Source organism: Alligator sinensis, unplaced genomic scaffold, assembly GCF_000455745.1.
Source record: "Alligator sinensis unplaced genomic scaffold, ASM45574v1 scaffold441_1, whole genome shotgun sequence".
In the NCBI taxonomy this organism is placed as follows: domain Eukaryota; kingdom Metazoa; phylum Chordata; order Crocodylia; family Alligatoridae; genus Alligator; species Alligator sinensis.
Genome location: NW_005842313.1, coordinates 56,820 through 70,851, shown reverse-complemented (window position 1 = coordinate 70,851; position 14,032 = coordinate 56,820). Strand labels below are relative to the sequence as shown.

General features: G+C 40.6%; 1 protein-coding gene across 1 annotated transcript in view; it reads left to right on the top strand.

Annotated features, from left to right (window-relative positions):
* The first annotated feature begins 527 nt into the window (after positions 1–527).
* Positions 528–14,032, top strand: part of LOC102380504 (astacin-like metalloendopeptidase) — a 25,329-nt gene continuing 11,824 nt past the window's right edge. The window contains exons 1-9 of the mRNA XM_025209872.1: positions 528–1,310; positions 1,569–1,593; positions 6,380–6,396; positions 6,975–6,999; positions 7,758–7,829; positions 10,212–10,352; positions 11,501–11,618; positions 12,742–12,920; positions 13,039–13,123. Coding sequence (XP_025065657.1) covers positions 1,242–1,310; positions 1,569–1,593; positions 6,380–6,396; positions 6,975–6,999; positions 7,758–7,829; positions 10,212–10,352; positions 11,501–11,618; positions 12,742–12,920; positions 13,039–13,123 — 731 coding nt within the window. The 5' untranslated portion in view covers positions 528–1,241. The remainder of the gene's footprint in view (positions 1,311–1,568; positions 1,594–6,379; positions 6,397–6,974; positions 7,000–7,757; positions 7,830–10,211; positions 10,353–11,500; positions 11,619–12,741; positions 12,921–13,038; positions 13,124–14,032) is intronic.

The following is a 14,032-nucleotide window of genomic DNA, read 5'->3' as shown; positions in this document are numbered from 1 at the left end:
CAGTCTTCACAATGCTTTATATCACTATCAATGTGTTGCACTCTGTTTAGCCAAAGACCAGAGTAAACTTCTCCTATACTGCCCCCTGCGGGGCAATGGGGAGTTTAGCCACACAGCCTGTTCAATCTATGGTCGCTATTCCAGGATTTTCACCTACCTGGAAAATAGGCACTTCTACCTACACAATAACCCATGATCACAGAAAGAATTGCTCTTCAGGTATAGGATGGCAAGTGATTTGTGGAGGTGCGTGTAGTTACGTACACAGATTACAGCTCTCTTGCTGGGTGGTGGGTTCCCTGGGCTCCATTCCTTGCCACCAGCATCTCTTATTACCTTTGTAGCTCAGTGTACTTCTCACTGTCAATTGGCAGCATTAGGCAACTGCATGTGTTAATCATAGTGAAAGCAAAGCTTTCGGGTCAGGGCCTCTTATTATGGTACTGTGTCTTTCTCTCTGTCTCCGATGTCCACAAAGTCTTGTGGGGAACATTACAAGCTGGACAGCTAGCGGCCTGGAAGGAGAAGCAAGAAGCTGTGAAGAATCTAGAAAAGAGATGAAGAAGGGAGCTAAAGATTTTGTTTACAGGTCTGTAACCTGGGATGATGAGAGTTTTATTTTTCAGGTTGACAGGCACTGGAGGAGATACGGCCATGACCCAACTAGGTGGTGATGATATCCTCAATAATGGCTGCATAGGCAGTCATTTAATATAACTGCATATAGCATAGAGATAATTCATATAATATAAAGGAACTGATCAGCCGTTGAGCACAACTACCCCCCCCAACAACTTACCATTTAAAATGCAACAAATACAATATATTGGAAAATTGTTTAGGCACAGAGGTGTCACAGACAGTATCCACACAGGAGGCTTCACAGGACTGAGATTTGAGGAAGGATTTGATGAAAGGAGAGAATGAAAATATAAGGCACTACAAGAGTGAGGCATAGGGAGTATGAATGACAGTGCAGAGGCAAGAGTGGGAGGCACATACAGGCAGGAAGTAAGGGGCAGTTTTAGCTGAAACCAGCAGCTAATAAGATAGTGTTGGAATATGACTGGAGGGTGAACTGACTGCTGTTATGACTACCAAAAATTGTTTGTTTGCTGTCTTCTGAGATTCTCATTGGCTGGCTAGTTTTTCAGCCCTGGTAGAGCAGGTATATCTAGCAGTTCTCCAGAGCTGGGAGAGTGAGAGAGCGGCAAGCACAGATCATCGGTCAGAACTTGAGAATGGATCTGAAGGTGCTCCTAGTCTTTCTTCTATCTCTCCTTTATTCTACTGAAGCCTTCCCTATTTTGGTAAGAGCAATTCCACACAATCCTTCTATTTCTTATGTTTGAGGGTGCTTCTTTGGCTGAAGTTGGAGGTGTCTTTTAAATATTTCTTGTCCATGGTACTAAAATAAATACACTAGTTTGTAACATAATTGTAAACAAGTCTATGAATGTATTTATTCTTTTGGGGGTTTGGGGTTGTTGGGAGGAAACTTTTTGTTTGTTTTGTCTCATTTTTATCTTCTTACATGACAATAAAACGTCAATCCATTGATTTTGCAGGACTATGAAAATCATGCTGACCCAAGTAAGTAGGATTTATAAAATATTTTGAAAAACCATGAGAAATGGTCAATTATTTGCCATATTAAAATTGGGCATAGCTAGAGTCTTCTTGCTATTTCATTAGCTACTGTGAATCATGGTTGCCCCACTTAGGTCACCTAAGCAATACCAATTATAGCAGCTGAGGATGCAGACATTGGTCATTTGTTTATCCAGGAATATATGTGCCACAAGATTGAACATATGTGGTTTTCAGTGAGTTGTTGGCTTTCTGCTAAATTTCCCTTTTAGGTCAGGGAGTCACAAATGAACTAACAGAACAAACCCAAATTTTTGATTTTCTAAAGCTTTGTTATTACAAATTTCTCAAAATCCTTCACTGTGTTAAAAAAAGCAATCACAGCAGGAGGAACAAAAAATGAGCAGGGGCAGACAAAGGAGCAAAGATATCTTTGGTCATCTTCAGTTGAAATTTTGAAAAGAGATGGGGTATCACATAGCCAATGGGAAGAGCAGCACTGCCTAGGTAGCAGGGGCTGCCTAGGAGAATGCAGATTGGCCAGCTGTGGTGAGATCAAGGCGAAGGAAAGAAATAAACTCATAGCTGCAAGGTAACATCAATTAGAAAAAGCCCAAACTTTTAAGAACAAAAAGAACATGTTTGCATTAGACCCTGAAATGAACACAGCATGTGCATTGAGGATGGGGTGTACATATGAATGTCTGAGCATGCAGTGTGGTTGCGCAGTTGTGCAGGTATGAAGTCAGGCACCAGTCAGCAGCACATGCAGAAGACTGGGACAGATAGAGATCATAGGGAAGGGAACTGCAAGAGTCCAGGAAGAAGGAGATAAAGGCAAAGATTTCAGCAGAGGTGCATCAGGGTTACATATGGCTCATATTGTACAGCTTGTGATAGAATTGTAGACATGGAAGTTCTGGTAGGAAGCATTCAAAGTCAAGAAATGTACCCAGGTTACTCACACTGGAGAAGAATGAGTGGTGAGTCATAGAAAACTATAAGATAGCCCTAAGAATTCATCTATTGTGCCAGGAATGCACTTCTTTCTATAATATAGGGCTGCAGGAATTTGAAAAACGTTTCAAACTTTAAGTCGATTCAGTCATGACAGACAAAAATGCAAAACCAAGGAAAAGGTTAGGAGGTGATAAAAGACTTGTATAGCTGAATTTCATCAGTGTAAACATGACCATAATTTAAGATTAAAGACCCACATGTCAGCAAGAGAGTGAATTATCTGTAGCACATATGAATCCCCTGGCTCCCAGTCACTTGTAATGAAGCCAGGTGGTATGGCAATTATAGCATGTATCTGACGAGTATGGTGTACTTTTAGAAATTCACTCTGGGGCATGGTGTACTTTTAAAAATTCACTCTGGGGCATGAGAGCAAATTTTAGCTGGAAAAGTTGGTGCCTTTCCTTTGAACCAAGATGTTTAATTACTAAAAGTCTCTGTTATTCATTTGCTAGAAACTAACAGAGGAAGTTAATATATTGACACAAAAAACTCAGTAAAGCCCCATTTGAATCATTACTGGTTGGTAATAGAGAAATAGAGAGGCTCTTTTGAAGAGAGGGCTAAAATTGGCCAGTCCCTCTTTTGTACTTTGTTTTAGGATATGTATTTCACTTACTGATATTAGAAATCAATGTACATGGAGGTCACATAGTCTACTGAGTAAAGAACAGGTACTTGTGGGAATTCAAAATTGTAGGAGGGCCAATGAGGCAGAAATTGAGGTGTGACTGAATGTTATGATGCAAAGAACCTTTAAATATACATTTCTGATATCATCTGGTATTTACAAGGTAATTAAGGAAATGTTGGGTGTCATAGTTCTCCCCAAATTCTCTGTAACCACTCATAGGGTAGTTGCTTTGGGGAACTTCCTACTACAAACACCCCAAGGTTTGAAGGCCAAATTACATCTGTTTGAAGGCTAGGCACCTAGGCCTGTATGATCATCAGGGTCAGGCCAAATGTATGATCAATCCACAGAGAAGCAAATCTAGAACGGGTGGAACTTTCTACTGATCTTTCTACAATGTTTCTGTTCACATATCTTTCCTCAAAGGTGCTCAGATATGGCTGAGTGTAGCTTAAAACCACAGCCAAAGAAGCAGATAACAGCACCACAGTGTGCCATTTTTCTATGGCTACTGGGGACTTTTGCCATATGTATGCAGTTAGAAAGATTCTGCAGTTTATTTTTCTGGGGCTCTAATATCCATTTACCTTCTTATAAATACTGCTGATTATCCTGAGGACATAAAGAGAGAAGTGACCCCCTCTAGTGACATTTTATAGTTCAGTCAAGGTAGATGATATGAAACTGCATAACCAGTTACTGCCATTCCATATTCTATGAAATATAGACATAAACTAATGTGGTGCCAAGACAGCACACTGTTTGCCTATCTCTACTATAAAATCTAGAGCACTAGTCTCCACACTTTCTATCCTTCCTTGCTGACTGAAGTATCTTTTGAAATGTCAAGTGCTCTTAGCAAATTTAGGGATTGATCTAGTTATGTGCAGATATTCTTGATAGCAGTTACTTACTTAGGTTTGGGCTTATGCTGTTCCTTGTTGTCACTTAAAATTGTACTGGACTCCCCAGAGCAGACCAGGAGAAGCTACACTATAGATCCTACTCTTTCATATAGGCCAGTAGAGTTGGTCCCACTTGTAAGCTTGCTTATGTTTTACACTGAAAAAGGGAGGTGCAGCTTTCAAGACACTAGACAATAACCCCTTGCTCATATTTGATGTTTAGGATTAGAAATAATTCTTATTGGTATCTGCAAAATCACATAGACACTCTTACCTCTCACAATCAGCAAATTACACGTGGATCCAAGAAGCAATTCAGTATCAGTTTGCTGAATGCTGTAGCAGTGCAAAAGAAAGCCAAGAATATAAAGATGGAAACCATAAATAAAACACTGATAGGCATCTTAAAAGTATCTTAGCTCTATAGTGTTGATAGATAATACGGTGAGGCCAAACCAGTGCAAGTATTTACTCAATCTTTTGGATTAGACTAACACCATGTGGACAGATGGTATCCAGTTTTTTTATCGGGTATGTTTCACAAGACATTAAATTCATTTAAAATTGATTTTTTAGGATATTGTATTTCCCTTTAGGAACTTTTATGTCATATAAGATTTTAACTGTCATGTTCATCTCTTCAAACTGACATTAGCCAGGATCCAGGAGACACCACATTAGAAGGAAGTATTAATATCCATGGCTAAAAACTAGTGAAACAGGTCAGGGCCAGTATCAGTACCATCTAATTCCAAATTACATTACTGTCAGAATACTGTAAAGCAGCCCTCAAATGAGTGAAAATCAAGTCCAAATATCTGTACTGACTATCAGTTTCCATTGGTCTCTTGTAACTGGCATCCTGTGAGAGAGAGCGTGAAAGCTGGTCTGAGTAAGGACTGACAGAAACTGTCTAGATCCATTCACCTGAATGAGTGGGGTAGCATCAAAAGGTTCCCCAGATGGATCTAGCTGGGATTAGACCTGAGTGTTAATCTCAAAGAGCTCAGAGGGAAAGGGTAAGCATTGAAGTGGACCCCAGTTTCACATTTTAATTCAGGAAATATACAGTGAGCCCCTAGACCAGTGATTCTTAACAAGGGTGTCATGGTTTTCAAGGGTGCCTGAGGATCCACACAATATTAGCACTGCTGGATGTGCAAACATGATTCACCAAGTAAACTCAGAGATTTCAAATAGGAATCTATAATGTTAAAAGCATTGGGTGCCTGTACATGTGCTCCGATGCATTCTAATTAGAACGTGTTAGAGCAAACTTGATTAACTGAGTCTGCTTCACGTCCTAATTAGAATGCCTTAGTGCTGCTAAAACATCATGTGTATAGGCCCCCACGGGTTTAAAAATGTCCACTGGGGTGCTTTAACTACAGCTCACCAAATGAACTTTAAATAAAGCATCCTGTGGACATTTTTAAATGTGCAGGGGCTTCATACACATGATGCTGCAGAGTTTTAATTAGAGTGGCTCTCCAGGAACCGCTCTAATTAAAACAGCCCCCTCACCACTCCTGAGCACATGTATAGGCACTCATTCTGACTTGCTGTGGTCTTTCTGACTTCTTTGCAACAGAAGGATTGCTTTATTACTTTTTGATACTCAGAAAACAAGTGAAAACTTAAGGTGGTAATTTCTGAGCTTTGTCTTGAGTCTAACCAGGAGTGCCTTGAGTCTAAAAAGGTTGAGAACCACTGCCCTAAACTATACTGTAAGATCTACTTGGTCTTGATAAATATGTGGCTAAGAAGGCAAAGTAATGAGGAAGGGTCTTCAAGTAAAATGAAACTGTTTACAAATGTGGACTCAGATGAAAACAGGTGTGCAAGACTTACAAGATGCGTTAGGAAACAAATTCTTCTCTTCTATTTGAGAATGCCTTCAGTTATGTCCTGGGATATATTTAATTCCTGCATAGTCTCAAGAGTTTATAAAGCTGTTGTTAAACTGCCATGATCTCCCCTAAAAAATTCTATTTAAAAATCAAAATGAAAAGAAGGCAGCATTGCAAGGTATCATTTTCTTTTCAAAATTGCTTTTAATTTTTTGGATTTTTTGGATTTAATCGAATTCCTATACAAAACTACCCAGTACTGTGCAGTGTATCTAAGGGGAAGAGAAAGAAATGCAAGAGAAAGAAAGAATGATTCTTATTTAATTTGAAGATGCATCTCAAAACCTCACCTTTTTTTGCTTTCCTCTTTTACTTCACAGCAGGAAATCATATAGAGGTAAGAGAAATTGAAGTCAATACTTTTATTCAGAACTGAGAGTGTGATTTCCCCCATGGCAGAAAGTCCTCCCACAGAAGAGACGTGACACTGTGTGTCTACAACCCCTGCTGCCTTACCTAACCCGAGGGCAGTCACAGCTTTTTCACCTGCCATACCTCACAGGCAAATCCACAGCTGGCTAGCTATCCTACAATCCTCAGCTCCAGTTAACAGTTTATTCTGAAAGATTTCATTGTGGGATGGTAATTAGAGGACTATTGCAATGAATCAACAACAACATGAGCAGTAAAATAAATAAGGCTAGAACAACTGAGGCTTAAATGGTAACTTTAGAATTACAGATCCTTAGTCTCCTATATAGTGAGTGACATTAAAATGTCATCATTTACCAGCAGTTGTCAAAGACTATCTAAGGTTCAATTGTATAATTGTATTTTGCAGCATTTAGAATGGCATTTATGAGATTGTGCTGGTGATTGATGGCTTATAACAGTAGTTGCTACAGAGTTATATTTGTATCCTATAAAATATAATGCGCTTATTATGAATAAGACTGAACCACATTGTTCTTGCAGAGTTCTGAAAAAGAGGATGAATATGGTATGTATCATTCACAGTATATTTACAGTTTCAGCATTTAATAAGGAATATGGACAAATAGCTCCCCAAGTTCTCTGGAGAATAAGATCTACAGCCAAGTTGGGTTATTGGGTCCAGCTGAATTCAACTTAGCTGAAGACCTCTATGGGGAGGAGTAAATGTGGTCTTATGCTGCCTTTCTTCCCTTAATTTTGGAGTCAACTGGGCACCAACTTGGTCCACGGAGCAACTAACTTTGTTCTAATTTGCACCTAGTTGCAATGGCTCTCAAGAGGTCAGTCTGGTAACTAAGGATCACCAGGGTGGCCACAAGCTTTCTCAATTCCACTTCTACATCATATACAGGAGGGTGACATATACAGAGTTTGAACTATAGGGCACCCATTCTGCCTCTATGCCTCTGAAAGATTCCCCTAGGTAAAGGGAATCCTTAGCTGGTCAACTGAGCCTGAATCAAGTCAGCTTTGTGTTACCAGAAGAGGACAAACCAGATGTGGTCCTCAATGTGTGATGGCTAAACAGCAGAAAGACTGATTTGTGAGGCTGGGTTAACAACAAAGTAATTGTAACTCTTGTATGGGTGACAAGAATTTGTACCTTGAGCAAAATATATGTGGTTTTTTGCCCTGCCAGTACATGAATATCTTTACTCCTGATCTGAATTTCCCACACACAAGTGTACATCAGAATTAGTTCAATGAAACAATACTAGTACGTCACTGGAAGGAGAAAACTAATGTTCTTGCATTTCTGTGCAGAAAGAGAGCTGGATACAAAGTCTGACTCCCAGGAGGAGGCTGTTTTTAATCGAATTTTGAAAGCTAACAAAGGTAATGACTCCAAAGCCACATCTATATCTTGTGTTTTTCAGTTCCTTTTTTCCCCTACTGCCTTTGACAGCAAATGTCCTGATATTTCTCCTGTTTATTATACTTAAAGAGCTTAGATAAACTCCAGGAAAAGCTACAAGGGACACCCTGGCTAGCCATTCTTTGTCTGTTAAACCTGGAATTGTTTTCCAAACCTGTTCACATCTGATATTGAAGACCGTCCAAAACATGTGTGTGTTTGTTTGTGTATATATGTATATGTGTATACATACAGACAGACAGACAGACAGATAGATAGATAGATGTACATTTGTGTGTGTATGTGTGTATTTGTGTGTGTTGTGTATGTATATCAAGTTTTTGTTGGCTGACACTCACTTCATCAGAAGTTGATTAAGCATCTGATGAAATGAGCTTCATTCCACAAAAACTTGTTTTATACACACACACACACACATATTCTAATATTATAAAAGCCTTAATCTGTCTGTCTATCTGTCTCTCCATAACACTTTATGCGCACTCTGATTGGCTGACAAACAGCCAATCAGAGTGCGCATAAAGTGTTATGGACAGACAGCCAATTAGCCAATCAGAGACAAACAGCCAATCAGAGTGTGAAGAAGCATTCAGACAGGAAGTGGCAGCACAGTAGAGTGCCGCCACAATGATGGGGACACAGGGGACAGAGAGGGTCCCTCCTCCCCACCGCCATGGCAGCCCGGCTTCTCCCCCGCATCGGGCCCGGGTCCACTCCCCACTTCCCTCTGCTACTGCAGCAGGGAGGGGGGGAGCAGGCCCAGACCCCAAGCAGCTGGAGGGAAGTGGGGAGCGGGTCCAGACAGGGTCAAGGGGGCATGGGGCTTCGTCCCCACCCACTCCCCTTCCCCCTCCTCCCTCCCTTCCCCCCCGTCATTCTTGACAGGCAATTGGCTAGTGTGTGTGTGTATATATATATAGGATTCAGGGAGGTCATCACCAGGGATCTTGGTTCTCTCTCTATTATATATATATATAACAAAATGTGTGGAATGAAGTTCATTTCATATATATATATACACAGTCTATAAGGTCCAATTCTATCCTGTTGCCTATTTTACATCAGACTAACATGACTGTTTCATCGGAGATTATTAAAGCTTTAGAGGTGTCTAGACTACGGAGGCAGGCTAATAGCAGCTTCTGCTTAAGCTTTGGATGGCTTTGCACATATTTGGATTTAAAAAAGGTTCAGTATTTTGATGTCCTACTACAATATGTATGATTATAATATTGACAGGTATAAGATGATAAATGTGTTATTATTATTTAATGGCCTTTGTCTTGAATGTCAACAGGGTTTGAGTAACTATGGGTTTGCAGCCTGATGAAAATATGCTCTTAGATGGGATATTTGGTGTTTCTTCAGGTCCACTCTGTCCCCATTGCCTGTCTTCTTTGAGTCTTCTGGATGTTTGAGGACTTGTTCTATGAGCTTGTTTTTCCAGCTTTACTCCTCCAACAATCCTTTTAAAAGTTTAACTCCAGCATATAGGAACAGAGACTCTCAGGCTAAACACAAGCAACCAGAAAACCATCCCTGATTAGGCCAGGATATGACTTGCATCAAAACAGGCACCAGCTATATACACACTTGGCTTAAATGACAATTAAGTTGAATTAGCCATAATAGGTGTTTATAGACATGCTTTGGAAGAGGCACTTTATTTAGAGCAGCGCCGAGAGCTGCTTTAATTAAAGTGCCTGGAGCATAACATCTATCAGCATCCCCGCACTGAAAAATGGAGGCAGGGGCCCTTTAACTAGCTTTAGTTAAAACACCCCCACTGCCATTTTTCAGTGTGGGGACACTGATACAAGTGATGCTGGAGTCTGCTGGAGCATGGTAATTACAACGTTCCAGCAGATTCAATTAATTGAGTCTGTTCCAATACACTGTAATTACAGCGTGTTGAAACTACCTCCCTGCACATGTATAGGAGCCCAATTATTCCAAGGCAAAGTGTTAATTCAAATAATTCACAGGTGCTTAATGTCGGACATTGAACTTGTCTGTCTATAAAGTCTCAATTTGATGAGGCCCAAAATGCTCTGATGTGAATCAAACCAGTTATCTGTTTCTAGCCCGGGTCCTGTAGCCCGCCCTATACAACACTCCTGCCCCTTCAGTTTCCAGAATGCTCCATTTCCTCCGTATTTCCCCTATCTTTTGAATGCTTTGACATTTTTAATGGCTGCAGAAACTTCTCTTCCACCCCTTCTCATCACTTTCCTGAGTCTGCCCTACTTAACAGTAGCAGAATTTTCATCAACCCAAATGACCTTCTTGTCTTCTATACTGACATCCTCTCTCACTGTCTCCCTTTCTCTTTCTCCACACAGATAGCTCCCAGTTCTTGCTTGAAGGTGACATTGTTGCAACAAGGAGCCGCAGTGCTATGGGCTGTCCAAGTAACTCATGTTTTTGGCCCCAGGCCAGCGATGGGATTGTCCATGTCCCCTATGTCTTGTCCTCCGATTATGGTGATTTTGCATTTGTCTACCTATTTTTTGTAATTAATTGTATTCAGTTTTTAATTAGCTTACTTGGAAAAACAGAGAAACAAAGTGAGAAGGCAAGCAGTTGAGGCAACATATAGCAGTAGTTTACTTATGCCACACTCACACAGACCAGCCAGCCATTACCACAAGATAAGTGAAAAAGGAGCACATTTTCACAAGGGAATCTCACCCTTTCCATTGATAATGGTATGCTCTTGTAGATGGTGATCACACTTTTTCATAAGGGTTCTGCTATTGTATATGCCTTTATAATGCATTTGCTTATTGCAAAACACTTTGGGTGAAATTACACATTAGTTAGCAGATGCTAATTGTAAGGAATAGCCTATGTCAAGGTTAACAAGTTAACCAACAGGTGAACACCTGGTGAACAACAGGTGAACACCTTTTTCTCAGGTGAATACCTGGAAGTTCACTTAACTTAAGCTAGGTAGCACAACTCAAAGATAACCTTTGCCCAAAGTGGCATAACTTCAAGATGCCTAAAGGGCAGTTATCATTTGTTAAAGAGTGCTAATGTATGATCATTCAGGGCATTTTTACACATGCTCCTGGGACTGAGGGGTGCACTCTGAGAGCCACTCTAATTAAAGCGCCTGCAGCATCTTGTGTATCAGCATCCCCATGCTTCAAAATGATAGCAGGGGCACTTTAACTAAAGCTCATTTGATTAGTCAAGTCTGTTCTGATGCACTGTAATTACAGCACATTGGAGCAGCCTCTTGGCATGTCTACAGGCACCCTCAAATTTAAAGTTCTGTTAACATGCGCTAATTGTAATGTGTAATCTTACCATCGGAAAGACACATTATTTTGTAAAAGTGCTTTCCCTAAGTAACAGCAAGCATTCAATCCCCAGAGATACCCACCCTTACAACATGAGGACAAACTCAGAAACTAGCCTGCTGACTAAATCCTATAAAATTTTGGATAAATAGAAGGGCCATGCATTAGTCTAATACAGTATTTAGGGAGAAATGCATTCCTGTGCAATGGGCCAGAACGAGACTTACATAGCACTTAACTCCCTCTGAAATTGTTTTAAGAATACATCAATACTTCAAATAATTATTCTCATGTAACATGTAATTTATCCCTTTTCTCCCCAGATGAGGATAAGAAAAAAACAATTGCTGAAGCCATGGCAGAATTTGAAACTTTGACTTGTATTCATTTTGTGGAGCGCAAGACAGAAAAGGACTATCTAGATATTAAATCTGAAAAGGGGTGAGTCTCTTTTAGCTGCCTCTTCATGTCTTCTCTACTTTACTCTGAAAGAATTTGGATAGGAAAGTGGACTGGATTTGAAAGAGAAACTTTAGCCCCGTTCAGAGTACACAGTATTACACCACAATGACAAATAGTATCAGGGACCCACTAAATACAGATGTAATTTATAAAACCAGAAGAAGTAGCATTAAAGTAAGGAAGGATTTCTGAATATGATATCTTTTTGTGTGTGACCTGAAGAATGCACTATATTCAAAAGCTTGTCTAAATCGAATAAGAGAGATCACCCACAAAAATCCTTGCCACTCATATTTCCTAGATCATCCTGGCTACATCACTCCAATGCTAGAAAATTCATCCCTAATTCATGCTGCTGTACCAGGTATTATAATGCAAAGTTTGTAGTTGGCTGTCATGGTTTTAATTTACTCCAGGAAGCATCACTTCAAACACAGACAAAGAACCAGCCCTCAGAATCAGAGATGTATTAGTGTGTCAAATCTAATGGCTCAATCTAATGGAGGAGTATCCAATACCCATGACTGAAAGTGCCTACAAGTTTTATCCTTCTCTAAAAGAAGCCTCAGGATGTACTTTAAGTAGTTGGAGAAGATTCCTGTTCAGAAGGATTAGAGAGAGACACTCACCCTGGACAGGATGTCACATGCAGAGGCCCAGGCACCATTTATAAGCTTGTATGAAACTTAAGTGGAAACCAGATTTCATTCTGGCCCTCTGCAGGGGGAGGATTTTGCCCCTTGCATGTGCTCCTAATATCATAATAAAGAGAAAGGGAAGGTTACAAGGCCATGGGGCACTTCAGCAGCCTCCCCGGGAGCTTGCTTCTCTGCCCAACTTAAGTGTGTCAGCTGTCAGGGGTAGGGCATCACTTTTTTAAGTGTTAATAGGTTAGACATACAGTTATATGGGACGGTTTAATCAGAAATAATGCTGCCTTCAGCAGGGGTTTGGACTAGATAGCCTTCTGTGGTCCCTTTCAGCCCTACTTCTCTATGAGTCTATGAATCATCACTCACTCCCTCAATTAAAGTAGAGTCCTAAAGCCAGTTGCTCACTTATTTGATATGGTTCCTCCTTTCTTTTTCAATGTCCCTTTCAGCTGCTGGTCTTACTATGGAAAAATTGGAGGTGCACAGACATTGTCTTTGATGAAGCAAGGTTGCATATGGAAAGGGGTAATTCAGCACGAACTGGACCATGCACTTGGCTTTTTACATGAACACACTCGAAGTGACAGGGACAATTACGTGAAGATTATGTGGCAGTATATTCATCCAAGTTAGTAGATTTAACCTCTCCTTTAGTGTAAATGCTGTGTTGGGTAATGCTCTGTTGTTCCCACCTGTTCCTTGCCCCTGGAGTAGAAGATGGATCCTGTAAGTCTGATGTTTTACAGGTCATGTAGACAACTTCAAGAAATACAGTGACTCCAATAATCTGGACCTTCCATATGACTATTCTTCAGTGATGCACTATAGCGCGTAAGTGAAATTTCCTCATGGGAGGCACAAGGCCTTCAAGTTTCATGTTATAACTTAGGAGAGACAATTACTCTAAGCATCAGCTTTTAATTATTTTCCTGAGGAAAATACAAACAGCTGTGATTCAATACAAGTAGATCCTTCTCCATCTGTCCATCAGATCAGTTCACTCTCCCCATTAACGTTGTTTGCAAGTGAGAATGAGAGTTGTTTCATATGTACTCAGCTTACCTACCATGCCGGTGAAATGCACCCAAATTAGGATTTTTGCCAGCACTGGTGCTTGACCTAATATGTGAACATCTCAAGGCAACAGCTTCAGAGTAGAACTCCTCACTTACCACTTAGAGAAAAGGAATGTACTCCTAAGGGCATTAATTGCTAGGCATCAGGTGCAGGCAGGTACATCAGCAGAGACTGTCTTTTTTTGTCCATGTAGAATGCCTAGGTCAAGACAATTCTGATCTACGACTATAACTCTAGGCATTACTATGTATACCAGAGTCACCTCCTGGGAGGTTTATTACTCCCCTAGAAGATAGGTGTGTAGAAGTTCATGATCCTGGGGGAAGACACATCTTTTCAGTTCATGTTCCTATGGCTCACATACCATGCCAGGCAGCACCTACTGGTACATACCATTCTGCCTTGCATGCACTACCTCCTGAACTGGCAGCAATGAAGTTGTGTCTGTGTTGCATTTCACCTAGGGAATAAGCAGGAGGAGCTCATCCTCATGCTCAGTGCAAACAATTACGATGTCATAGGGATAACGGAGACCTGGTGGGACTCCACCCATGACTGGACCACGGGGATAGATGGCTATACCCTGTACAGGAGGGATCGTGTAGAGAAAAGGGGCGGTGGGGTAGCTCTCTATGTTAAGGAAAGCTACATGTCCCTGCAAGC